The sequence below is a fragment of the Oncorhynchus tshawytscha genome, linkage group LG08, assembly GCF_018296145.1.
Source record: "Oncorhynchus tshawytscha isolate Ot180627B linkage group LG08, Otsh_v2.0, whole genome shotgun sequence".
Classification (NCBI taxonomy): domain Eukaryota; kingdom Metazoa; phylum Chordata; class Actinopteri; order Salmoniformes; family Salmonidae; genus Oncorhynchus; species Oncorhynchus tshawytscha.
This window is the reverse complement of record NC_056436.1, coordinates 12,109,075-12,136,252: the sequence shown is the minus strand read 5'-3', so window position 1 is coordinate 12,136,252 and position 27,178 is coordinate 12,109,075. Positions and strand designations below refer to the sequence as shown.

The following is a 27,178-nucleotide window of genomic DNA, read 5'->3' as shown; positions in this document are numbered from 1 at the left end:
TCCCCTCTGAATATGCCGATTTGGCTCTCGCCTTCTGTAAGAAGAGGGCGACTCAATTACCACCCCATCGACGGGGGGATTGTGCGATAATTCTCCTGGTAGATGCAGCACTTCCCAGGAGTCATGTGCAGGAGGAGAAGGCGGCTATAGAAACATATGTCTCCAAATCCCTGGGGCAGGGATACATTCGGCCCTCCACTTCACCTGCCTCCTCAAGTTTCTATTTTGTGAAGAAGAAGTATGGAGTTCTGCGCCTGTGTATTGACTATCGAGGTATCAACCAGATCACTGTTAGGTACAGTTACCCGCTACCTCTCATAGCCAGTGCGATTGAGTCAATGCACGGGGCGAGCTTCTTCACCAAATTGGATCTCAGGAGTGCTTACAGCCTGGTGCATATCCAGGAGGGAGACGAGTGGAAGACGGCGTTCAGTACCACCTCAGGGCACTATGAGTACCACGTCATGCCGTACGGGTTGATGAATGCTCCATCAGTCTTCCAGTCCTTTGTAGACAAGATTTTCAGGGACCTGCACGGGCAGGGTGTAGTGGCGTATATTGATGACATCCTGATATACTCCGCTACACGCGCCGAGCATGTGTCCCTGGTGCGCAGGGTGCTTGGTCGACTGTTGGAGCATAACCAGTACGTCAAGGCTGAGAAATGGCTGTTCTTCCAACAGTCCGTCTCCTTGCTAGGGTACCGGATCCGGTGCTCTGCGTCTGGTGCTCCCCAGGGAGTACGATGGAACGGTGGCTGGGTGCCAGGGGTTCTTACTACAGCTGGAGCTGTACCTGGCTACCGTTCGTCCGACTCCCTTGGGGGAGGAGAGCGTGAGCGTCCTCGTCCTCTGGCGCGTCGAGCCCTGGAGTGGGCCAACGCAGTGTGGAATGGCCCAGACTCGGCAAGGGATCACTACCCCAAGTTCACCCGGGTGAACGGCTGTTTCACCTGCAACAGGAGACGAGGAGCGCGCAGGACTTTGCGTTGGAGTTCCGGACCCTTGGCCGCTGGGGCGGGTGGAACGACAGGGCCCTGATGGACCACTATCACTGTAGCCTCCAGGAGGACGTCCGCAGGGAGCTAGCTTGTCGGGACGCCACCCTCTCCCTCAACGAACTTATTGACATGTCCATCCGACTAGACAACCTGCTGGCTGCCCGCGGGCGTCCAGAACAGGCCCTGTTGGTTCCACCTCCAGGCCCTCCTGCTCCAATTCCCATGGAGTTAGGAGGGGCCGCATCGAGGGGGACCGGAGGAGGAGGCTCCTCCTGCACCAGGTGTGCTCGGAGAGGACACACTGCCGATCGGTGCTGGAGGAGCTCGTCTGGGAGTCGGGATGGCAGGCAGAGCACTCCTCGTTCACCCCAGGTGAGTCAGCACCAGACTCACCCAGAGCTCCCTGTTGGTCATATGTTCCTACTAATGTATTTTTCAGAGTTTTCTCCCTCTCTACAGCATAAGGCGCTAGTCGATTCAGGCGCAGCTGGGAACTTCATGGATCGTGGGCTCACGTTAAAGCTAGGGATTCCGCTGGTGTCGTTAGACCAACATTTCCTGTGCACTGACTAGATAGCCGACCATTAGGGTCAGGGCTGGTCGGGGAGGCCACTGTTCCACTGGACATGGTAACGCAGGGGGATCACAAGGAGCGGATTAGTCTCTTCCTTATTGATTCACCTGCATTTCCAGTGGTGCTGGGGATTCCCTGGCTGACTAATCACAATCCTGAGATTTCATGGAGGCAGGGGGCTCTCCGAGGGTGGTCAGACGAGTGTTCAGGTAGGTGCATAGGAGTTTCCATCGGTGTGACGACGGTGGAGAGTCCAGATCAGGTTTCCACTGTGCGCATTCCCTCTGAAAATGCCGATTTGGCTATCGCCTTCTGTAAGAAGAGGGCGACTCAATTACCACCTCATCGACGAGGGGATTGCGCGATAAACCTCCTGGTAAACGCTGCACTTCCCAGGAGTTACGTGTATCCGTTGTCCCAGGAGGAGACAGTGGCTATGGAGACATATGTTACTGAATCTCTGGGACAGGGGTACATTCGGCTCTCCACATCACCCGTCTCCTCGAGCTTATTTTCTGTGAAGAAAAAGGAGGGAGGTCTGCGTCCGTGCATTGATTATAGAGGTCTAAATTCAATAACAGTGGGGTTTAGTTACCCGCTACCTCTCATCGCCACGGCGGTGGAATCATTTCACGGGGCGCGTTTCTTCACAAAACTGGACCTTAGGAGTGCGTATAATTTGGTGTGTATCCGGGAGGGAGATGAGTGGAAGACTGAGTTTAGTACCACATCTGGCCATTATGAGTACCTCATCATGCCGTATGGGTTGAAGAATGCTCCAGCCGTTTTCCAATCTTTCGAAAACGAGATTCTCAGAGACCTGCACGGGCAGGGTGTGGTAGTGTATATCGATGATATACTGATCTATTCTGCCACACGCGCTGCGCACGTGTCTCTGGTGCGTAGGGTACTTGGGCGACTGCTGGAGCATGACCTGTACGTCAAGGCTGAGAAATGTGTGTTCTCTAAACATGCTGTTTCCTTCCTGGGTTATCACATTTCCACCTCTGGGGTGGTGATGGAGTGTGACCGCATTACAGCCGTGCGTAATTGGCCGACTCTGACCACGGTAAAGGAGGTGCAGCGGTTTTTAGGGTTTATCCAGGGTTTTGTTCAGGTGGCTGCTCCCATTACTTCACTGCTGAAGGGGGGCCGGCGCACTTGCGCTGGTCAGCAGAGGCGGGCAGAGCCTTCAGTCGCCTGAAGGAGCTGTTTGCCGACGCTCCCGTGCTGGCTCATCCGGACCCCTCTTTGGCGTTCATAGTGGAGGTGGACGCGTCCACCAAAGCTCCGCCCCTGAGCTTTCTTCTCAAGGAAGCTCGGTCCGGCGGAGTGGAACTATGACGTGGGGGACCGGGAGTTCTCAAGTATATCCGGGCAGCGCGGAGATTGAATCCGCGTCAGGCCAGGTGGGCCATGTTTTTTTACCCGATTTCGTTTTACAATCTCCTATAGGCCAGGCTACCTTAATACGAAGGCCGACGCACTGTCCCGCCTATATGACACCGAGGAGCGGCCCATCGATCCGATTCCCATCCTTCCAGCTTCATGTCTGGTAGCACCGGTGGTATGGGAGGTGGACGCGGAGATCGAGCAGGCGTTACGGTTGAAACCTGCACCCCCCCAGTGTCCAGCAGGTGTTCAGTATGTGCCACTTGGTGTCCGTGATCGGTTGATTCGATGGGCCCATACACTACCCTCTTCAGTTCATCCTGGTATCGAGTGGACAGTGCGGAGTCTTAGGGAGAGGTACTGGTGGCCCACTTTGGTCAAGGACGTGAAGTTTTATGTCTCCTCCTGCTCGGTGTGCGCTCAGAGCAAGGCTCCTCGACACCTGCCTAGAGGGAAGTTACAGCCCCTCCCCGTTCCACAACGGCCGTGGTCGCATTTGTCGGTGAATTTTCTCACCGACCTTCCCCCGTCTCAGGGGAACACCGCGATCCTGGTCGTTGTGGATCGGTTTTCTAAGTCCTGCTGTCTCCTCCCTTTGCCCGGTCTCCCTATGGCTCTACAGACTGCGGACGCCCTGTTTACACACGTCTCCCGGCACTACGGGGTGCCTGAGGACATCGTTTCTGATCGTGGTCCCCAGTTCACGTCCAGAGTTTGGAGGGTGTTCATGGAACGGCTGGGGGTCTCGATCAGCCTGACCTCGGGTTTTCACCCCGAGAGTAATGGGCAGGTGGAGACAGTGAACCAGGATGTGGGTAGGTTTCTGCAGTTGTATTGCCGGGACCAGCCTGGTGAATGGGCGAGGTACGTCCCATGGGCGGAGGTGGCTCAGAATTCCCTCCGCCACTCCTCTACTAACATGTCACCATTTCAGTGCGTGTTGGGCTACCAGCCGGTCCTGGCTCCATGGCATCAGAGCCAGACCGAAGCTCCTGCGGTGGAGGAATGGGTGCAGCGCTCGAAGGACACCTGGAGAGCCGTCCAGGAATCATTAAAACAAACTAGTGTATGGCAGAAGAGGAGCGCTGACCAACACTGCAGTGAGGCCCCCGTGTTCGCACCGGGGGACCGGGTCTGGCTCTCGATGACAGCTTTGCAAAAAACAGGAGACACTAGGCCCTCCATGGAATGAGTTTGACACCTCTAGTGAAAAGTGAGAATCACAGCCATAGAAATATAATAATATTCTATTCATTATTCATTATATTTCTATTGTCTCAATAAGCCCTTTCATGGTGGTGTGCTGTATAGCCAGGAGACTGTACACACTTAGAAAAAAAGGAACTATCTAGAACCTAAAACGGTTCTTCAGCTGTCCCCATAGGATAACTCTTTGAAGAACCCTTTTTGGTTAAAGGTAGAAGAACCTTTTTGGTTCAAGGTAGAACCCTTCTGAGTTCCATGTGGAACCCTTACCACAGAGGGTTCTACATGGAACCCAAAGGGGTTCTATGTGGAACCAAAATGTGTTCTCCCCAGAACCAAAAAAGGGTTCTCCTATGGGGACAGCTGAAGAAACCTTTTGTTACCATTTTTTCTAAGAGTGTACTAGAATGTATGTCACAGTGGGGTGCTATAGCCAGTAGACTGTGTAGCAGGCTGTATGTCACAGTGGGGTGCTGTAGCCAGCAAACTCTATAGCAGGCTGTATGTCACAGTGGGGTGCTGTAGCCAGTAGACTGTGTAGCAGGCTGTATGTCACAGTGGGGTGCAGTAGCCAGCAAACTCTATAGCAGGCTGTATGTCACAGTGGGGTGCTGTAGCCAGTAGACTGTGTAGCAGGCTGTATGTCACAGTGGGGTGCTGTAGCCAGCAAACTCTATAGCAGGCTGTATGTCACAGTGCGGTTCTATAGCCAGTAGACTGTGTAGCAGGCTGTATGTCACAGTGTGGTTCTATAGCCAAACACGTTTGGCTTGCACAGCTTCTTTAAACCGCAGTAAAGCCCTGCTACTATAGTATGAACGTTAAAGAGAATGTGTACACACCATAAACCTTTATGAGTACATTGTTACCGTGTTAAAGTTAAACAATTAACATCAGGTGACTTCCTTCCATAACTGATATCTCCCTCACCTTTGCTGACGTGTCAAACCACCCCAGAAAGCCTTCTTCTTCACAGTAGTTGTCAGACAGGGCAGACAGCTCCTTGTTCTCCTCTTTCTGCTCACACTTGGACAGCAAGGATAGGGGCTTCCACTGTGGATAGGGGTCTCACTTTGCTATCTAGGTCATGCTTCCACTGTGTGGCAGTCTCTAATGTCTCCATCTTCGTCACGTCAAAGACTATGAACGCCCCCATGGCCTCCTTGTAGTGCACTCTGGACATGTTCCTAATCCACTCCTAACCTTCAGGAGTAGAGAAAAACACAGTGTGTCCCTATAGACCTGGTGAAAAGCAGTGCACTATCAAGAGAATAGGGTGTCTTTTGGGACACTACGATACAGGTTGTTATCTGCTTTGCTTTCTTAAATCCTTCTTAACTTTGATTGGAAAGCTGTTCCCTACATACATATTAATCTGGCTGTACAACTTGGAAAGCTTAATGTCCAATGTCAGGAGACAGCAGAGGGAGCACGCACCTATCCACATCGATGGGACCGCAGCAGAGAACGTGAAAAGCTTCAAGTTCCTCGGCTCACTGACAATCTGAAATGACCCACCCACACAGACAAATCAAATCAAATTGTATTGGTCACATACACATGATTATCAGATGTTAATTCCATTATTTTACTTTTAGACTTGTGTGAATTGTTAGACACTACTGCACTGTTGGAGTCAGGAACACAAACATTTTGCTACACCCGCAATAACATCTGCTAAATATGTGTATGTGACCAATAACATTTAATTTCATTTATCCCAAGCAGAGAAACACAGAACTGTGAAGATGATCATATTGTCAACCAACTCCACAGGGAAATATATGTGCTCTTGAGTATTCACTCTAATAGGCTTTATTGAGTTGGTTCGATAATCTTATTGCTCTTTCTAGGCATAATTGTTTTATGACTGAGAAAAAAACTGGAAACATCCGTTGATAATATTTCAGCTGTGTGTCCTATAAACCTGCTTTCTTTACATCCCAAAGCTAAAGTCTCACCACGGTCTCATCGTCCCATTCAGTCGTTTTCAATGCGAAGTTAACTCCGTTCCTTGAAACGCATGTGGACGTAACGCGAGACGAAGCTGGTTTTTCCAACTCCTCGCTCTCCAATTACCACTTTAAATGTATACTCTGTGCATGTCGTGATATAAACCAGAGAATGGCTCTACTTTATTTTTGCTGCATGTGACCAATACAGACAGGCGTCATGAATGAATGACTCCGTACACATGCTTTTTATTTTAATTTAATTTATTCTAACAAAACATATATCTTTCAGAATCTAAAGGACAATGACTTTGTTCTGCACTGCTATATTAATTACATGTTTTTAACAGAAAACCTATTCAACTCTATGAAGCCATTTCTATCAAACAGCCTATTCATATTACTGATGATAATACCCATTGTTTATTACATTGTATATAGTGAGATCTTAACAATTGTGAAAAGTAAGAATAATGTTGTACAAACCCAACAGTCACAATAAACAACACATTTATAAATTGTTAAATAAACTTTACATCGTAATGCCTTTAGTAAACTAATCTGAATCGTTACCAAAATAGGATGGATACTACATACAGTTAATTCACAAAACCAATGACGATCAAATGACATTCAATTGACATTATATTACATTTTTGGCAATCATATTATATTCTAAACTGGATGGTTTGAGCCCTGAATGCTGATTGGCTGAAAGCTGTGATATATCAGACCATATACCACAGGTATGACAAAACATTTATTTTTACTCTTTAGGTTGGTAACCAGTTGATAATAGCAATAAGGCTCCTCAGGGGTTTGTGGTATATGGCCAATATACCACAGCTAAGGGCTGTTGCGTTGTGTGTAAGAACAGCCCTTAGCCGTGGTATATTGGCCATATACCACACCCCCCCGGGCCTTATTGCTTAAATAGAAACTGTTGCCAGTATGGGTTTAGAGGGCTGTTTATAAAATATACAAACCTCCAATTGAAATGAGAGACATAAAAAAATATATATCTTGTGTAAATGGAAGCATACAGGATACATGGCACTTGAAAATCATTCTGGTTTTGTTTGCTACATTCTTACAGTAGTTATTGAATCAGAATCATAAGTTCATTCTGACGTTATGTGATGAGAACAGAGGCGGTAATAATCTTTGTTCTTTTTTCAAAATAAATACACACTTGGTATGAGCAAAACAACAAAACACATTCATCATTTACAGGTTATTGTTCTATTGGTAAACACAGGCCTACACAGCGCATATATCATTTATACACATATTTGTGTGAACTACAGGTGGGATAGTCTGGTAGCATTATAATTGATAAACCATCTAATTTCAAGCGGTGGAAGTTTGCCTTTATGAAAACAAGCAACAAACACAATCGTTATTGTAATACCTGATGATGCTGAAATGTACACTGTATTGTACCGTGAATAACTTCTACTTAAATGACTTCAATAGGTAGGACTATCTTATCTTTTTGTTTTCCTAATAAGCACAAAGCCTAGAGCAAGTTCGATGCTCTTCATCTCTTGCATAAACATGGAAATACATTTTGCGATGGTTAAATCGTTCATTCTTTTCTCCATGATATTTAATATACAACAAAAATACCTTTTTAAAAGTGTGCCTTCAGTGTTTTTGCTCACTTTTGTCCATGTAAACACAAACACTTTCACTCATAGATTTCATGAGTCAACCAATATTGTCCAGTCAGCACACTCAATAACTTATTCAAGACATTGTTGCCATTTCTTACTGGTCATTAAATGGAACACAAACAATATGCTACAAGTCAACAGCTACAAAATGGCTTTATATTATTCTACTATATCTACAGTACTCGTTTACAGAGTTGAGGAGCTTTCTTTATAGTCCTTCAAAATGACAGAGGCGTAGTTCGGAGGGGTGCACAATATGGACTCGGACACGGGTGAGGTGTTGTGGAAAGGGCTCCCCATGCTCGCTGTATCACGGAACGGGGAGGGGGGCATCAGGGCCATAGAATCCTCCATGGCTGATTTGATCTGAACAACGTCGTCCTCTTCTTCTTCGTGAATCAGGCCGTTGTCGTACATGTATCCATGGAGGAGGCCAAACTGTTCCTCCTCCACCTCTACCTCCTCCTCCTCAATCTCCTCCTCCTCCTCAATCTCCTCCTCCTCTTCTATCTCTAGGGTGGAGGTGGGTTCCTCGTCATCAAAGGGGCCAAGTTCTAGTTGCAGGGGCAGGATTGCATGCTGCTGGATGAGATGAGCCTGGTGGTACACAGGCCTGCCATGACTGCTCCCAGACCGGTCCCCAAAACCACCACCGCCCCCACCAGCCATAGGGCCAGGGCCAGGCAGACTGATCATGTCCATATCATTGAGCTCAGGGATGATGAAATCACTGTTGTACTGTAACAGTAGGTGGTCCGTGATGACCCTCTGTTGGGGGATCACTCTGCTCTGTGGCAGGGGCATGTGCTCAACAGGGGGATAATATTCAACCACCTCATCCACCTCTTTCATCGGCCCACCGATGGAGGGCATTATCTGCCCGTGGGCCATCATGTGGGGACTAAGGGGAGGGTTGTATCTGACTAGGTCGCACTCGTCCTCCTCGGCTACGTTGTACAGAGTTTTGGTGCTGAGGTCAGAGAACTCCATGGCCATGCTGCTGCCTGTGTTATGGTAGGTGTTAGTTAAGGGTCTGATGACAGCCATCTGATTGGAGCATCCTGCTTCCTGTCTCTTCACGTGCACAGACAGTCTGTGCCAATTGTGCTCCCCTTTTGGAGGATGATGTCTTGCACCTGGTTCAGACCATGACACAGACTTTCCATTAGAACTATAAACAGAATAAAGATGGCTGTTAGCTCTTTCACAGGAACTCAGAAAAGTGAAGACAACAACAGCATTTCTGGTTCATGTAAAAATACATATTTTTTTAAATGAACATTAAAATCAGATCAATTCTATGTTGATGGTGATGTTTTGAGTTGAACTATACCTTACTGAGGACTGTATATCTTTATTTATCTATTCAGATTAATGTATTTCCAATGTACTATAAATCATTATGCTGTGGTACAGTGTATCCTGATAGTATTCATGGGTATGCTGGTTTTCATTACATTCAGCAACAGATTTAATGTTAAGGTGTTTTTTAATTGAACATTTGACCTGGATCTGGCATAATATACTCTCTATGTGTCCCAAATGGCACCATATTCCTTACATAGTGCAATACCTTTGGGGCCTGGTCAAAAGTAGAGAACTAACCTACATAGGGTATAGGGTGCCATGTGGGACAAAGAATCTGAAAGTTAATTACTGTAAGACAAAATCAGCATCCCAGTGGTACCTCAGGAGAAAGGTCTGTACTCTCAAAGCGTCTCAGAGTACGAATTCTGATCTAGGATCAGGTCCCACCTGTCCGTGTAATCCTATTCATTACGATCTAAAAGGCTAAACTGATCCTAAATCAACACTCCTACTCTGATACTCTTTGTGAATACGGACCCAGGATTACATCAACCTACTTCTCAGAGTTCTTCTTCCGTTTGAACATGTTGAGCAGGCTGTTGCTCCGGCAAGTGCCGTCGCCCACGTGCATGCGCACGGCATCCGAGGTGGTGAAAGCGCTGCGCACGTTACGCTCCGGCTTGGCGAGGATGATGTACATCTTGGGCGAGAACATACAACCCAACGCCACGGTGACGCTCAGGCTCACGGAGAACGACGTGGTGATGATCTTATAGTTGGAGCCGAAGTAGATGGGGACAAACGCCAGCCAGATGATACAGGTGGTGTACATGGTGAAGGCGATGTACTTGGCCTCGTTGAAGTTGGCCGGGACGTTGCGCGTCTTGAAGGCGTAGTAGGTGCAGCTAAGGATGAGCAGGCCGTTGTAGCCCAGGGGTGCCACCATGCCCAGTGTACTGGTGTTGCAGATGAGGTACACCTCCCTGATGCTGGGGTAGGACTTGACGGGCATGGGCGGCTCCAGGATGATCAGAGTAACCTCCAGGGTAAGCTGGACACTGACTAGGAGGCCAGCGATCACCAGCTGATTATACAAAATAAGAAGAAGACAGGTTTTATATGCCGTTTTTCAAGATCACAGACAAAAAAAATGATGCGTCTGAAATAACATTATATTCCTTGTAGTACTCTACTTTTGACCAGAGCCCTGAGAAGGCCCTAGAGCCCTGAGCATGCCCTAGAGCCCTGAGCATGCCCTAGAGCCCTGAGAAGGCCCTAGAGCCCTGAGAAGGCCTTGGTCAAAAGTAGTGCACTGTTTATGGAATGTGGTGTAATTTCGAACGCATCCAAAATCAAAACCAAACAGATTAATATAAAAAAAGAGACTAAGGAATAAGTCTATATAATCACCTGGGCCCAGGCGCTCATAAAACGCGGCTTCCTGGTACAGATCTTCTTCTTGCTGCCTGCCAGGATACGTGCGATGCGGTTGGTCTTGGTGACTAACGCTGAGTAGCACATGGCGGCCGAGAGGCCCACTAGGAGGCGCTGCAGGTAGCAGGAGACCACGGTGGGCCGGGCGATCAGGGTAAAGGGGCAGATGTAGCCCAGGAAGATGCCGGCCAGGATGATGTAGCAGAGCTCACGGCTGGAGGACTTGACCACGGGCGTGTCTCGGAACAGGACGAAGATGAAAGTGACGAAGGAGGTGACTAGGATGCCCAGGCAGGCAAACACCACCTGGACGATGGACTCCGGGTTCCCCCACTCCAGGTACCGCAAGGTGATGGGCTCACAACCTGGGGAGAAGACACAGATAAAGAGAAAATGTGTGAGACCTTGCTCTGAAGATGTTTCACTAGAAACAAAGGAAAAGGGCTCTAATGTAATAGGCTAATGGGTTGATTCGTTGATGGGTTGATTGGTTGATTTAACCTAGGTCCTAGTCCAATATCTTTCATAGTATGTCTTACCTGACACTTCTTAATAATTCTATATTAGGAAAATGACCCAAAATCACAAAGGTGAGAAACCAATAGTGGGTCGAAATTAGAATGCTGCCCAGCTGCCCAGAATGAATGCTGCCCAGAATGAATACTGCCCATGTTGCCCAGAATGAATGCTGCCCAGTTGCACAGAATGAATGCTGCCCATGTTGCACAGAATGAATGCTGCCCATGTTGCCCAGAATGAATGCTGCCCATGTTGCCCAGAATGAATGCTGCCCATGTTGCCCAGAATGAATGCTGCCCATGTTGCTGCCCAGTTGCCCAGAATGAATGCTGCCCAGTTGCCCAGAATGAATGCTGCCCATGTTGCCCAGAATGAATGCTGCCCATGTTGCCCAGAATGAATGCTGCCCATGTTGCCCAGAATGAATGCTGCCCATGTTGCCCAGAATGCTGCCCAAAATAATATTAATTAAACATGGGTAGCCTATAGAATTTTACTTTCACCAAATCAACCACCAAAAAGCCTGTGTGACCGCTGTCTCCAGTTTGAAAACACACCAAGAATTAAAGTAGGTTTTCAGCTCAACTATAAATAAACCCCTTTTCTCTACTTAGGGAGGGCTAGTGCACAGCACAGCTAGCCATGGGGAGGGGAGGAAGAGACAGGCTGGAGTACAGAGCATAACCATGGGAGGGAAGGGGAAAGGACAGGACTGTAGCAGGACTCATTAAATCACTGCAACGTATCACCAGTCCAAGCATCCAACATCACAACGGTATCCGTTCACAGACAAACCTAACTGATGCCAAACATTTTACCAATTTTATATCGACATCAAACTGCAAACACAAAATAATCACATAAGGTCATTAAGTAGTTTGTGTTATGATAGTTCAAATAATTGCTATCTAAACAAAACATTTATTTTCACAAAGTTGTTGACAATTATTTTTGGGGATAGTGTTGTCGTTTCATGTCTAATGCCTCTGGCGTAAAAGTAAGAAATGTGAATGAATTTAAAGGAGCTCGTCTGAAGGGCTTGAAAGCCGTTTGAAAGTAGAACGGGTCAGCAGCAGCAGCAAGAGAGAAGTAGGGCTACCTGCAACACGTTGAACATGATGAATGGTGCTCTGGCGCCATGGGGACACCTTTGAAAATAGGACAGCACTATAGGACAGGTGGGTGATATAGTGCTGCTACTAACCATTATGGATGAATAAACTCTGTTGTGCTGAAATTAAGTGTTGTCCTGTGAAGGTTTTAGGGAACTGAACGTCAAAATAAGGGCGTAATACCCCTGGGGGAATGGAGCTTCCCCTGTGAATAAGATATCTGCTCTGATCTCGAAAATATGATGCTATTATACAGCTGAACAGAAAGGCAGAGCGAAACACGTGAGCAAGGAACTCCATCTAAATACTGCAAATAGCCAAAACGCTGTAGGCCTACTATAATTTCAGGTAATAATACACAAGATAAATACAATGGTAGAAGATAATATATGTCATAGAATCCTCTGATGTACTGTAACCAGGTGTATTTTGGCCCTCCTTAGCTGGGTATATGTTGCTGAAGGCACCTCTACAAAGACAAGAAAAGCTGAAACCAAACAGCATACCCTCCTAACAAAAACAACAGCATGATGGCACTGTTTTGTACCCTTTCGTTTGTTCCCATTTAGTCACAATTCTGTAGATATGGAAGAGGGAATGGCTGTACCTTCCAGTTCGGGGTCCGGCCACCAGCCCAGCTCGCAGGTCCTGCAGGTGAACTCATCCTGGACGATCTCGTTGTCTTTACAGGGCGTACAGATCCAGCAACAGCTTACCTCTCCCTTCCTGATCACCTGTATCCATCAAACACATTGAGTGATTGTATGTATTCGATCATTAAAAACACCTACAGACAGGATGAGATAACACTGTTAGTGTAGCCCCTCTACTTACTCCATTAACTCATACAGCCGCTCCCAGTTCACTCCCTAGTCCCCACCAGTTCACTCCCTAGTCCCTCCCAGTTCACTCCCTAGTCCCCACCAGTTCACTCCCTAGTCCCTCCCACTTCACTCCCTAGTCCCTCCCAGTTCCCCACCAGTCCCCACCAGTTCACTCCCTAGTCCCTCCCAGTTCACTCCCTAGTCCCCACCAGTTCACTCCCTAGTCCCTCCCAGTTCACTCCCTAGTCCCCACCAGTTCACTCCCTAGTCCCTCCCAGTTCACTCCCTATCCCCACCAGTTCACTCCCTAGTCCCTCCCACTTCACTCCCTAGTCCCTCCCACTTCACTCCCTAGTCCCTACCCCTTCCCAATGGCCCTTCATTTGCAGGGCCTGTATAAGTATAATCAAGGTAGTGGTGGAGTGTCAACCATATTTCTTACACCTTACAGATCTGCAAACTGAAAGGTTATTTCAGATTGCTGATGTGTTAGTTGGGCTAACACAAGCTTTCACAAAGGCAGATTGATTTGAATTACGAAATCAAATGCCAGTTGGCGTCCTAGTGTTAATGAAAGTCAATGGATAAATGAATAACACGGTTCAGTAGCATCAGCGTGTGTGTGTGTGTGTGCGTGCGTGTGCGTGCGTGTGTGTGTGTGTGTGTGTGCGTGCGTGTGTGTGTGTGTGTGTGTGCGTGCGTGCGTGTGTGTGCTATTGACCCGCACCTTGATCTCTCCCTTGGAGCAGGGCACACTGCAGACGGAGCGGACCATGTCACTGCGGTTTATCTGCATCATGTAGTCATCGATGCTGAGCTGACCCTCGTGCCACGAACCTACGTTGATGTAGTCGAATGCACCAGGCTCCACATACTGGAGGTTCATTATTTCATACCTAACAGGGGAGGGAAAGTTGATTTGATGAAGATGACAAAGCTTAGCACATATGAAATATCTTAGCGCATATAAAATATCTTAACGCATATAAAATATCTTAGCGCTTATAAAATATCTTAACGCATATAAAATATCTTAGCGCTTATAAAATCTGAAACTTGCATTTGATTCACGTCTACATAGACTTATTTTCGTGGTGAAAGGGAATTGCAACAGATTAAATTATGTTAATGGTCAGGGGACTTTGGTTTATTGGTTTATTGGGATTCCCATCAGCTTTTTCCGAAGCAGCAGCTGTTCTTCCTGGGGTCCACACAAAGAACATATAACATGACATGTAACAAAACACAGATAGACAAGGGCAGTCACACAAACCTCAAGGTCAACGATATACAAACAATACAACTAAAGAAGAATAAATGTGTAGAGTGTGTGTTAGAGTATGATAGAGAGAATGTGTGTGTGTGTGTGTGTGTGTGTGTGTCATTTCACAGTTCCTATTGTGCCATGAGATGTTGGTTTATCTCCCTAAAATTACTTTGGGATAAATATATATATGAAGGCGCTTCTCTTCTTTCAAAGTTGACAAGTACATACATGTATTTGATATGTTTCAGTATGATTGATCCATAATGAGCTTCTGGGAACATCTTTCTAATCATCTGCAATGGTATTCTCACAGTCAGGGGATTTGTGTTGAATACAAAGAGTTGCTGTACTGGTCGAATTCTAGCGCCGTCATCTCGCTCAAGGTACCAACTTCTTAACCATTAGATCAAGAGGAAATCCCATCTTAAGCCGGGGGCACCCTGTTTTTTTTGTCTTACGGCAGTGCTATTTCATCACGAGAACGTGACTCCAAATCACCTGGGCTACACCTACCTGCCAGGCGTGTCCCCATTCTCATCAAACCACACGTCTTCTCCAGACACCCCAGTGAAGGAGGTCCTCAGGAGGAACTCCAACAGCTGGCTTCCATCGATGGGGTCCATGGCCTCACACAGTCCCACATGGCCGGGGCAGAGGTGGCTGTGCATGTCATGCAGACCCTGAGCCATGGCATAGATAGCGTTGATGACGAACCCCATCTTACTGTCCTGGACATAGTTGTCCTCCAGACTTTCGTAACCTGTAATTAAAACATGAAATTAAGATTAGGGATGGATTGTTTTCTTGTAATGTAAAGAAAGAAAGTGCTACATGTTTCAGTGCTGCAACCATTATACAACAATTATATAATGCTACAATGCTATGCAATACAAAGTTCAATAGATATTCATAGCTGAATATGAAATAAACAATCATATTTTTCTATTATCACATTTTTGGCAGCATAATACTGACTGACATATTGCAAAAGAATGATAGGGTGTCCAAAGACACATGCTTATTGCTATTCTTGGGCCTATTTGTTTATTTGGATCCAGATTAACTTTTGATCATTTTAGGCATCAGAAGGACACACTGTTCTCTTTTGTTCTCTTTAGTTCTCTTCTCTTTTGTTCTGTTCTCTTTTGTGTTGCACTGCGCTGCTCTGTTCTGCGCTGTGCTGTTCTGTTCTGTTCTGTTCTGTTCTGTGCTGTGCTGTTCTGCTCTGTTCTGTTCTGTGCTGTTCTATGCTGTTCTGTTCTGTTCTATGCTGTGCTGTGCTGTTCTGTGCTGTTCTGTGCTGTGCTGTTCTGTGCTGTTCTATGCTGTTCTGTGCTGTTCTGCGCTGTTCTGTGATGTGCTGTTCTGTGCTGTTCTGTGCTGTTCTGTGCTGCGCTGTTCTGTACTGTGCTGTTCTGCGCTGTTCAGTTCTGTTCTGTGCTGTTCTGTGCTGTTCTGTTCTGTGCTGTGCTGTTCTGCGCTGTTCTGTTCTGTTCTGTGCTGTTCTGTGCTGTTCTGTTCTGTGCTGTGCTGTGCTGTGCTGTTCTGTGCTGTTCTGTGCTGTGCTGTTCTGCACTGTTCTGTTCTGTGCTGTGCTGTTTTGTTCTGTTCTGTGCAGTTCTGCGCTGTTCTGTTCTGTTCTGTGGTTAGGGCATCAAAGGGCAGGCATTATATAATAGCATCAAAGCATTCCTGTTACCATGGAGCCACCAAAAGTTTTGTATTTGGAAGTTGCCCATTAGGTATAAATAATGGGGATATTATGATTAATTGACAGAGGAAGAAAATCTAAAATTCTAATGTATCCCTTCCTCCCTCGATCCTTTTGTATCCTTCGTTTGCCAGACATACAGGGCTTGTGAATTACATCTTATTATGCCATATGTTAAAAGATGGAGACTGCAGGGTAACATTTTGATGATTTACAAAAGGTACACTATTTGAATAGAACAATATATAATAGGTCCAGGGCCACCCTAATGGATTAACAAGCATTAAGCAAGCTAGAAGCAGTATAAGTAGCACATACCATTGGTGATCTTATGCTACAATATCTCAATGTTAATAACAGTCTCCGGTACAGAAAGTGATCAACATTAAGCATCAAATAAACAATTGTGTTCATTTCAATTTGTAAATCCAACAGTTATGCAGTGATTGCTCGGTTTTCAGATGTGTTTGTTTGTAGTCGTGCTTGTGTTCTTTTTTTAAAATCAATCAGCTCACTGAGTGATACAAGTACTAACAAATACACCAACAATAGATTGGATAGGGTTGTAGTGGATAGTGGCAGGCAGAGTGAGAGTTATATTCAGACAAGGTGTACCTGGTGGTGCCCCACTTAGAATGAGTCCTTGAGTTTGACCCTTACTTACTTCACTAACTTTTCACTCTTGATAAAGTAGACATGCATACAGATAATCACTACCATTTCACTCTAAGTATATCAGCTGTTGACCATGTTTTGTTTAATATAAGATAATAGTAATAACAATATATGCCATTTAACAGACGCTTTTATCCAAAGCAACTGACGGTCATGCATGCATACATTTAACGTATGGGTTGTCCCGGGAAACGACCCTCCTATCTTGCCGTTACAAGCCTCATGCTCTACCAACTGAACAATTGAACATCTTTCTTTGTCCTCATCTCATCCTACTGATAAATCTTGTAATGTCATGAGACCTACTACTTAAGTGTGTGTACTGTATGTACACACTGGCGTCCATTCTAACACCACGGTGTCTTAACGTATTGGGCCGAGGTCCATATAGGATCATGCAGCATGTGGTTCTACAAGGCAGACCAGCCAGCTGGCATCTCATCGAATGCTTTCAATTGTTATTGGGCTATGTTTTATACAGCAATCTCAAAACCAGTTGTTGTGATCTCACTGCAATGCATAAAACCACCCCAATAGCCTTATATAGTAGAGGTCAACAGATATACATCGGTAGGGTTGAATTTCAGGGTTGCTATGACTCTGATTTCGTCTCCATGCAGCCTAGGAAAAACCGTCTAAACCACAAAGGGCAATGACTTCCCATCAAACAAATCCTAGAGTTGTCTCTTGATAAATCACAATATCAGTGGACCTCTATGTATATTGCCAGAGTGACGTGCTTTACGAGATCATTCAGATAAAATACACACTCACCATCTTGGAGCTCTATGCAAAGAAACAATAGATGTGACTCAACAGCAAACTATAACTCTGTCTCTGATTATCACACATGATCATTATCCCTCTCATACATAGGAAGTAGAGAAACGTAGGGCTTGATTTGTGAAATGAGGTGTAAGAGGAGTCTTTCTTGTCAAAACAAGATGGATATAGATTGGAAAAAAATATCAACAGCAGATTGACCAAGGGAACAGGACATGTAAAAGAGAAATGTAAATCCATGCTAAATATTCAAACATGTTTTTCTATACTGTTGCATGCAGTGTATATATACGTTTACCTTCAATACAGTGTTTTTGTTAACAAAAAGAAGTCATTTCTACAGAACTCATGACTAGATTTGCTAAGCTGTTGTCCCCGGGTTAAAAAAAGGGTTAAAAAAAGTAAACGTACAGCTAGCTCAAAAGGAATATAAGAGCGCGACAACAACAAAAACATTTTGAAAACATGCTTTCTGAGCATTGTTTCAAGTGATCAATATAGCTTTAGCTAATCAAATTCATCTTGATTATAAAAAATAATAATTGTGAGATCAAATGTGCCATGATAATTCAATTTACCTAGATCATCTTTGGTTGGCCAGGAGAATGTTTCAGAAAAAAACAAAAAAACAACATAGTATTATTGTATGGCTCCAGTAGATGCACAGAAACGTTCACCCTAAACTACTCATAATAGAAGAAATATATATCGTTCGAGTTTCATGAAGCTTCTAGACTTTTGAAACAAAAATACCAAAATGATATCAAATCTAAAAATCTTAATGCAGTTATTAGTTGAGACAACATCAAGTATACCATGTTAGTTTACAATGTAAGTCATCAAACCCTTCTGAAGAAACAATTATTATACTCTATCATATCTACCTGAGCAGTTTTTCATGTAGTTCATGTTCTCCAGCGGGTGCCCTGGGATGCGGCACTGGAACCTGTACTGCCAAAACTCAGGGAACCACGGGTTCCTGGTGTTGGTGTGGAGGCGGAGCTTCAGGAAGTAATCATCAAAAGACGTCACCTCCTCCGACTGCAGCTTCACAGTGATTCCACCCACAGCCTCCTGTTCATAGCCCTCAACCACCTCATCTCTGTCTGCCCAGCCATCACTGTGGAGAGAGAGACACAGTAGCTTTGTAGTAACATCACTGTTAGGACTACTCTTTACCACCCTTAAATGGATGGTCCTTTAGAGCGCTTCAACGGCATCCTAAAAAATACGTTTGGAACGGTTTTACATAAATCTGTCAGGGACTGAGACAAAAGGTTTTTGTTTGCCTACATCGAAGAGACAGACGTCGTAGAGTCTGAGGGATGTATCAAGACAGCATCTTCAAGCGTCACAACAAAAGCTGGAGCTATGGTGTGACAAAACCGCAAGAGAAAGAGAACTGAAGTCTGGGTGTTACTACTCCTTCTGGGACAAGTAAAGTGCTTGCCAAGTGGAAAGGGCCTCAAAAGTGGTCAGCAAGACAGGACCAATATAAACTATGAGATTCTCTGTCTAGGAAAACTGTGTCCCAAACAAAGAATATTGCAGAGAGTATCAGAAGTAAAGTTAATGAATATAGTCTCTGTGTTGCGTGCACTCATGTCATAGCTTAGGGAGGAGAGATGAGCGTGCGCTCCAGGACACAAAAACATCACAGTAACATCATCACAGCTTCTTGCTCAAAGACTTCCACCACCTTACTATGCCCAGCCATCACTATAGGGGCCAGGACAGCTGAATCAGTATCATACAGATGCAGGATCTTAATTTAAGCCAGTTGCTACAGCAATAATATAATCCTGCAGCAACAGGAAATGTGAATTATTATGTGGATTATAACTAATGGACATTGTTGTAGGGGATGATAGATTTTTGTTAGGGAAAATCAAGTCTGAAATTTCAAAGTGGAAATTACAAACTTTAGGAGCCTTTTAAAAACTCAAGTTTTCATTTCCTAAATTCTTAGCAACCAAAGAGTGATCAAATTAAGATCTCACATCTGTTTATACTTCGAATGACACTCCTTGCAGTCTTGCCAGGGGAATATGCTAATGATACAAAAATTAAACAAATTAATGAATGTCCTCCTCCCTTCTCCAGCAAGGCAACATCACCAGTATATAGCCATCTGTTTCACAGCACTACACACACACTATGTGCCAAGAACTTGCTACTCTGACGTCAGCACATAGAAGTCATCACACAAACCATAGTAGGAACAAAACACACTCGATGAGGCCAAATCACTTTGATGTGGGACACAGAATTGTTGTATTGTCTAACCTTTACATAGATGGAAGGAACCCTATATACCCAAATCAAAGACAATGACAAATGTAATGTCAGCATTCAAGGAAAAAGCCCTCTGGTATTTAGAAAAGGCCAATTGTCTCCTCGAGGGACCACACACACATGTAGTGTGCAAAAAAATGGATACTCTACTCTACTGTACTCTTCTATACTCTACTGTGCTCTACTGTAGTCTACTGTGCTCTACTGTAGTCTACTCTAATTTACTCTACTCTACTCTACAGTACTCTACAATACTCTACAGTACTGTATTGTACGCTACTCTCCTGTACTCTATTGTACTGTACTTTAATCTACTCTACTGTACTGTACTCTATTGTACTGTACTCTACTCTACTGTACTGTATTGTATTCTACTCTAATGTACTCTACTATACTGTACTGTACTCTACTCTACACTCTACTCTACTGTATTGTACTCTAATCTACTGCACTCTACTGTACTGTAATCTACTGTACTCTAGAGCAGTGGTTCCCAAACTTTTTATAGTCCCGTAACATTCAAACATTCAACCTCCAGCTGCGTACCCCCTCTAGCACCAGGGGCAGCACACTCTCAAATGTTGTTTTTTTGCCATCATTGTTAGCCTGCCACACATACAGTACAATGTGCAATACATTTATTACACATAAGAATCAGTGTGAGTTGTTGTCACAACTGGCAAGTGGGAAGTGACAAAGAGCTATTATAGGACAAGGGCACAAATAATAATACTAATCAATCATTTAGCTCTTTATTTAACCATCTTACATATAGAAACTTATTTGTTAATCGAAAACTGTGAATAACTCACCACAGGTTAATGAGAAGGGTGTGACATAACTGCAATGTTGGGTTGTATTGGAGAGAGTCTCAGTCTTAAATCAGTCTCAGTCTCAGTCTCAGTCTTAAATCACAGTCTGTGCCTGTATTTAGTTTTCATGCTAGTGAGGGCCGAGAATCCACTCTCACGTAGGTACGTGGTTGCAAAGGGCGTCAGTGTCTTAACAGCGCGATTTGCCAAGGCAGGATACTCTGAGCTCAGCTCAATCCAGAAATCTGGCAATTCAATTTTCACAGAACAGCTTGTTGCAATTTCGATGAGGCTCTCCTGTTCAGATATGGGTAAGTGGACTGGAGGCAGGGCATGAAAGGGATAATGAATCCAGTTGTTTGTCTCATCCGTTTTGGGAAAGTACCTGCGTAATTGCGCTCCCAACTCACTCAGGAGCTTCGCTATATCACATTTTACATTGTCGGTAAGCTTGAGTTCATTTGCACACAAAAAAATCATACAATGATGGAAAGACCTGTGTTGTCCTTGTTAATGCAGACAGAGAAGAGCTCCAACTTCTTTTTATTTATTTATTTAACCTTTATTTAACTAGGCAAGTCAGTTAAGAACAAATTCTTATTTTCAATGACAGCCTAGGAACAGTGGGTTGTTCAGGGGCAGAACAACAGATTTGTACCTTGTCCCTTGTCAGCTCGGGGGTTTGAACTTGCAACCTTCCAGGTACTAGTCCAACACTCTAACCACTAGGCTACCCTACCCATAGCCTCAATTTTGTCCGCACATTGAATATAGTTGCAGAGAGTCCCTGTAATCCTAGATTCAGGTCATTCAGGTGAGGAAAAAACATTACCCAGACAGGCCAGTCCTGTAAAAAACTTGTCATCATGCAAGCGGTCAGACAAGTGAAAATTACGGTCAGTAAAGAAAACTTTAAGCTCGTCTCTCAATTAAACTTTTTTTTTTGTCAATACTTTGCCCCTTGATAACCAGCTGTATGTTGTAAAAGCGTTACATGGTCGCTGCCAATATCGTTGCATAGTGCAGAAAATACACAAGAGTTTAGGGGCCTTGCTCCCTGTCATAGGTTTTGCGCCATCAGTACAGATACCAACATGAGCAGCAGCTACGTTTGGCTACATACGGACCGTTAGTGGAATTTCTGCGAGAGAGGAGCAGTTAATGTGATTGAATGTTAATTATTTGACTAGGCTACCTGTATTTGACATTGTGTTGTTATTTAAATGTGAATCATATTAATTATTATTTGATGTAGCCCTGCGGCTTTGAGGATACCCCAGTTTGGGAATACCTGCTCCAGAGTACTCTACTCTACTCTACTGTACTGTACACTACTATACTGTACACTACTATACTGTACTCTACTGTACTGTGCTCTACTGCACTCTACTCTACTTTACTTTACTCTACCCTACTCTACTGCACTGTACTCTACTCTACTGCACTCTACTCTACTTTACTCTACCCTACTCTACTGCACTGTTCTGTACTGTACTCTACCATACTATACTGTACTCTACCATACTCTACTGTACTCTACTGTACTCTAATGTACTGTACTGTACTCTACTGTACTCTATTGTACTGTACTGTACTCTACTGTACTCTAATGTACTGTACTCTACTGTACTCTATTGTACTGTACTGTACTGTACCCTCTATAGTACGCCACTGTCCTGTACTCTACTGTACTCTACTGCACTCTAATGTACTCTATTGTACTGTACTGTACTCCACTCTACTGTACTCTACTCTACACTCTATATAAAATGTTGTTCCAGGAGAATATGACTAACTGTGTTACTTTTCGAACCAAATTAAGCTCAGTTATGGATGTGTTGGCCAAAGCACTGGTGGCAGAAATAAGTAAAATGTTCTACTCTACTCTACTGTACTTTACTCTAATCTACTCCACTGTGCTCTACTGTACTTTACTCTACTCAACTCTACTTGACTGTACTGTAATCTACTATACTGTACTGTGCTCTACTCAACTATACTGTGCTCTACTGTACTTTACTCTACTGTACTCTACTCTACTGTATTGAACTATTCTCTACTGTACTCTACTCTACTGTATTCTACTGCACTCTACTGTTCTGCCCTCCACTGACCTCTACTGTACTGTACTCAACTCTACTGTGATGTACTTTACTCAACTGTACGGTACTCTACTGCACTCTACTGTACTATTTTGTATTGTACTCTACTGTACTCTACTCTACTGTACTCTACTCTACTGTACTGTACTCTACTGTACTCTAATGTACTCTAATGTACTTTACTCTAATCCACTCTACTGTACTCCACTGTACTGTACTCTACTCAACTGTACTGCACTCTACTGTACTGCACTCTACTGAACTCTACTCTACATGACTGTACTGTATTCTACTATCCCGTACTCTACTATACTCTACTCTACTGTACTTAACTTTTCTCTACTGTACTGTACTGTACTGTACTGTACTGCACTGTACTGTACTGCACTCTACTGTACTGCACTCCAATCAACTTTACTGTACTCTACAAGAGTGCACTGTACTCTACTCAACTGTACTGCACTCTACTGAACTCTACTGTACTCTACTGTACTGTCATCTACTCGACTACTGTATTCTACTCGACTGCACTGTACTGTACTATACTATACTATTCTCTACTGTACTCTACTGTACTCTACTCGACTGTACTCTACTCCACTGTAATCTATTGTACTATACTCTACTGTACTCTACTGCACTCTAGTGTACTCTATTGTACTGTACTTTACTCCACAGTATTGTCCTGTACATTACTCTACTGTAATTTACTCTAATCTGCTCTAATCTACTGTACTGAACTCTACTGAACTCTACTGTAAAGTACTCTACTGTGATGTACTCTACTATACTGTACTCTACTTCACTCGGCTGTATTGTACTGTACTCTACTCAACTGTGCTCTACTCAACTGTACAGTGCTTTACTCTACTGTACTGTATTGTACTCTACTATACTGTACTATACTATCCCATACTCTACTGTACTCTACTCTACTGTACTCTACTCGAATGTGCTCTACTCGACTGTTCTGTACTCTACTGTTCTGTGCTGTACTGTACTGTACTCTACTGTACTCTACTCTGCTGTACTCTACTGCACTCTACTACACTGTACTCGACTCTACTTAAATGTACTGCACTGTACTGTACTCTACGGTACTCTATTGTACTGTGCTGTACTGTAATCTCCTGTACTGTACTCTACTGTGCTCTACTCTACTGTACTCTACTCCACTGTACTGTATACTACTGTACTGTACTCTACTCTGCTGTACTGTACTGTATTGTACTGTACTCTACTCTACTCTACTGTACTGCACTGCACTGTACTTTGGATAAAAGCCTCTGCAACAGTAAGTGGCGTGTCCACTGCATGAATGAGGTCCACCCTGACAACAAGCCTTTCCTCTCATTCTCCACACAGCTTACTGCACTGCTCTGCAAAACAATCTTTTTTCAGTTGCAAGTCTCCTTGACCCAGAAAGAAGGGATGGTCATCACCAGCCTCCTCAATCATCTAGATCTGTGTAATTCAAAGTCGGGTCACAATCCCAGGTAACTGCAGTAGGGGTTGCCACTTTTATTTGACTAAATGTATTCAATGCTTTTCATTTTGATAAAATATTTTAATGCAAGGAATTCAAGGTTATTTGTTAATGTACAAATTTACATTTTAAAGATGTGTCATTAGATTTGATGTGAGGTGGGGTCGTGCAGCGTGGTGTGGGGTGGGGTCATGCAGCGTGATGTGGGGTGGGGTCGTGCAGCGTGGTGTGGGGTGGGGTCGTGCAGCATGGTGTGGGGTCGTGCAGCGTGGTGTGGGGTCGTGCAGCGTGGTGTGGGGTGGGGTCGTGCAGCGTGGTGGGGTGGGGTGGGGGGGTGGGGTCGTGCAGCGTGGTGTGGGGTCGTGCAGCGTGGTGTGGGGTGGGGTCGTGCAGCGTGTTGTGGGGCAGGGGTGTGGGGTGGGGTCGTGCAGCGTGTTGTGGGGAGGGGTCGTGCAGCGGCGGTTCTAGCTTGTACAATGCCTTGCGGAAGTATTCACCCCCTTGGCGTTTTTCCTATTTTGTTGCATTACAACCTGTAATTGAAATGTATTTTTATTTGGATTTCATGTAATGGACGTACACAAAATAATCCAAATTGGTGAAGTGAAATTAAATAAAATCACATATTTCAAAGAATTATACAAAAAAAAAACGTAAATGTGGTGTGTGTATATGTATTCACCCCCTTTGCTATGAAGCCCCTAAATAAGATCTGGTGCAACAAATTACCTTCAAAAGTCATATAATTAATTAAATAAAGTCCACCTGTGTGCAATCTAAGTGTCATATGATCTGTCACATGATCTCAGTATATATACACAGGTTCTGAAAGGCCACAGAGTCTGCAACACCACTAAACAAGGGGTACCACCAAGCAAGTGGCACCATGAAGACCAAGGAGCTCTCCAAACAGGTAAGGGACAAAGTTGTGGAGAAGTACAGATCAGGGTTGGGTTATAAAAAAATATCAAAAACTTTGAACATCCCACGGAGCACCATTAAATCCCTTATTAAAACATTGAAAGAAAATGGCACAACAACAAACCTGCCAAGAGAGGGCTGCCCACCTAAACTCACGGACCAGGCAAGGAGGGCATTAATCAGAGAGGCAACAAAGAGACCAAAGATAACCCTGAAAGAGCTGCAAAGCTCCACAGCAGAGATTGGAGTATCTGTCCATAGGACCACTTTAAGCCGTACATTCATCAGAGCTGGGCTTTACACAAGAGTGGCCAGAAAAAAGCCATTGCTGAAAGAAAATAATAAGCAAACATGTTTGGTGTTTGCCAAAAGGCATGTGGCAGACTCCCCAAACAAATGGAAGAAGGTACTCTGGTCAGATGAGACTAAAATGTAGCTTTTTGGCCATCAAGAAAAACGCTGTCTGGCACAAACCCAACACCTCTCATCATCAGCAGGGACTGGGGAACTGTGCAGAATTGAAAGGAATGATGGATGGTGCTAAATACAGGGAAATTCTTAAGGGAAACTTGTTTCAGTCTTCCACAGATTTTAGACTGGGACAGAGGTTCACCTTCCAGCAGGACAATGACCCTAAGCATACTGCACTCGAATGGTTTAAGGGGAAACAGTTAAATGTCTTGGAATGGCCTAGTCAAAGCCCAGACCTCATTCCAATTGAGAATCTGTGGTATGACTTAAATAATGCTGTACACCAGCAGAACCCATCCAACTTGAAGGAGCTGGAGCAGTTTTGCATTGAAGAATGGGCAAAAATCCCAGTGGCTAGATGTGCCAAGCTTATAGAGACATACCCCAAGATACTTGCAGCTGTAATTGCTGCAAAAGATGTCTCTACAAAGTATTGAGTTTGGTGGGGTGAATAGTTATGCACGCTCAAGTTTTGTTTTTTTTGTCTTATTTCTTGTTTGTCTCACTTTTTTATTTATTTTGCATCTTCAAAGTGGTAGGCATGTTGTGTAAATTAAATGACACAAACCCCCCAAAATCTATTTAAATTCCAGGTTGTAAGGCAACAAATTAGGAAAAATGCCAAGGGGGTGAATACTTCCGCAAGGCACTGTATGGCTCGCTGGGCGACCCCCCCCCCAACAAAACCCCACCATTCTGTACTAACTGTAATTTTTATTCAGACATATGGAACAACACAAATAAATAATCATAACATTTAAAACTATATAAAAATATATACAAACATAAGACGGAAGAAGGAAGGAACAAAGACCAATAGAAACAAATTGTAGTATATAAATACAAATAAAAAAGAGAATTTAATTATTACACTATTACCCTATTAATAACAAAAAACACACAAATAAAACTAAATTCGCCCAATCCAACATCACACAAATACACAACTAGAATAACACCCTTATAAAGAAGAGAACCTGATTATTACACTACTGCACTTCAAACAGGAAACACACAAACTAAATTGCACAACTAATTGCATTTGTACTGTACAAGATTTGAGGTGTGCTATTTGATAGATTCCCCCGCTCCCCCTACCTCGGGCTTCCAGTCAACCTACCCCAGCCCCCTCCCCGTCTCGTACTTCTGAGTGGGAGACCTTCCCAGGCAGTAGCCTGCCTAGCTCACAAACTAGAATCAGGGCGCCCACTCCGGCAAGGTTAATTGACCCACAGTCCCACACGCTGACATGATATCATTGACATGACGTGCAAATGAGCGATAGATTTGTATTCGGAATATTTGTATTTAATTTTTTGGTGCCGCCCATGCCGTCCCCGGCTGCTGCCCATGTCACCTATGCCTAAATCTGCCACTGGGGTCGTGAGTTATTCTTCGGAAAACAAATGAGGTCCCCAGAATACCACTGATCTAGATGGACCCAATCTTCCACACAGCCCAGGATGGATGGATGGTCACCACCACCCACTTACTGCACTGGTCTCCTTGACCCAGAAAGAAACAGCCACACCAATTCCATGTCCTATTCATCCTTCACGGAGACGTCACAAGCCGCATAACTCAACTACAGAGATTTTTTATATCTGATTTATACGACTTACTTTGTTTGTATTTCTGTCTTTTGATGAGGAACTGTC

General features: G+C 44.4%; 1 protein-coding gene across 5 annotated transcripts in view; it reads right to left on the bottom strand.

The window, feature by feature from the left end:
* Positions 1-7,301: 7,301 nt before the first annotated feature.
* LOC112256918 (metabotropic glutamate receptor 1-like) overlaps positions 7,302-27,178 on the bottom strand; it is a 33,243-nt gene continuing 13,366 nt past the window's right edge. For 2 of the 5 annotated variants that reach the window (XM_042325216.1, XM_042325218.1), the window contains exons 4-12: positions 18,318-18,553; positions 18,012-18,020; positions 17,425-17,436; positions 14,778-15,024; positions 13,725-13,893; positions 12,781-12,907; positions 10,519-10,907; positions 9,666-10,192; positions 7,302-8,971 (exon numbers count right to left, since the gene is read on the bottom strand). In XM_042325216.1, the coding sequence (XP_042181150.1) occupies positions 7,987-8,971; positions 9,666-10,192; positions 10,519-10,907; positions 12,781-12,907; positions 13,725-13,893; positions 14,778-15,024; positions 17,425-17,436; positions 18,012-18,020; positions 18,318-18,553 (2,701 nt within the window). In that variant the 3' untranslated portion in view covers positions 7,302-7,986. The remainder of the gene's footprint in view (positions 8,972-9,665; positions 10,193-10,518; positions 10,908-12,780; positions 12,908-13,724; positions 13,894-14,777; positions 15,025-17,424; positions 17,437-18,011; positions 18,021-18,317; positions 18,554-27,178) is intronic. The other 3 variants (XM_042325221.1, XM_042325219.1, XM_042325220.1) reach the window with 3 other exon arrangements.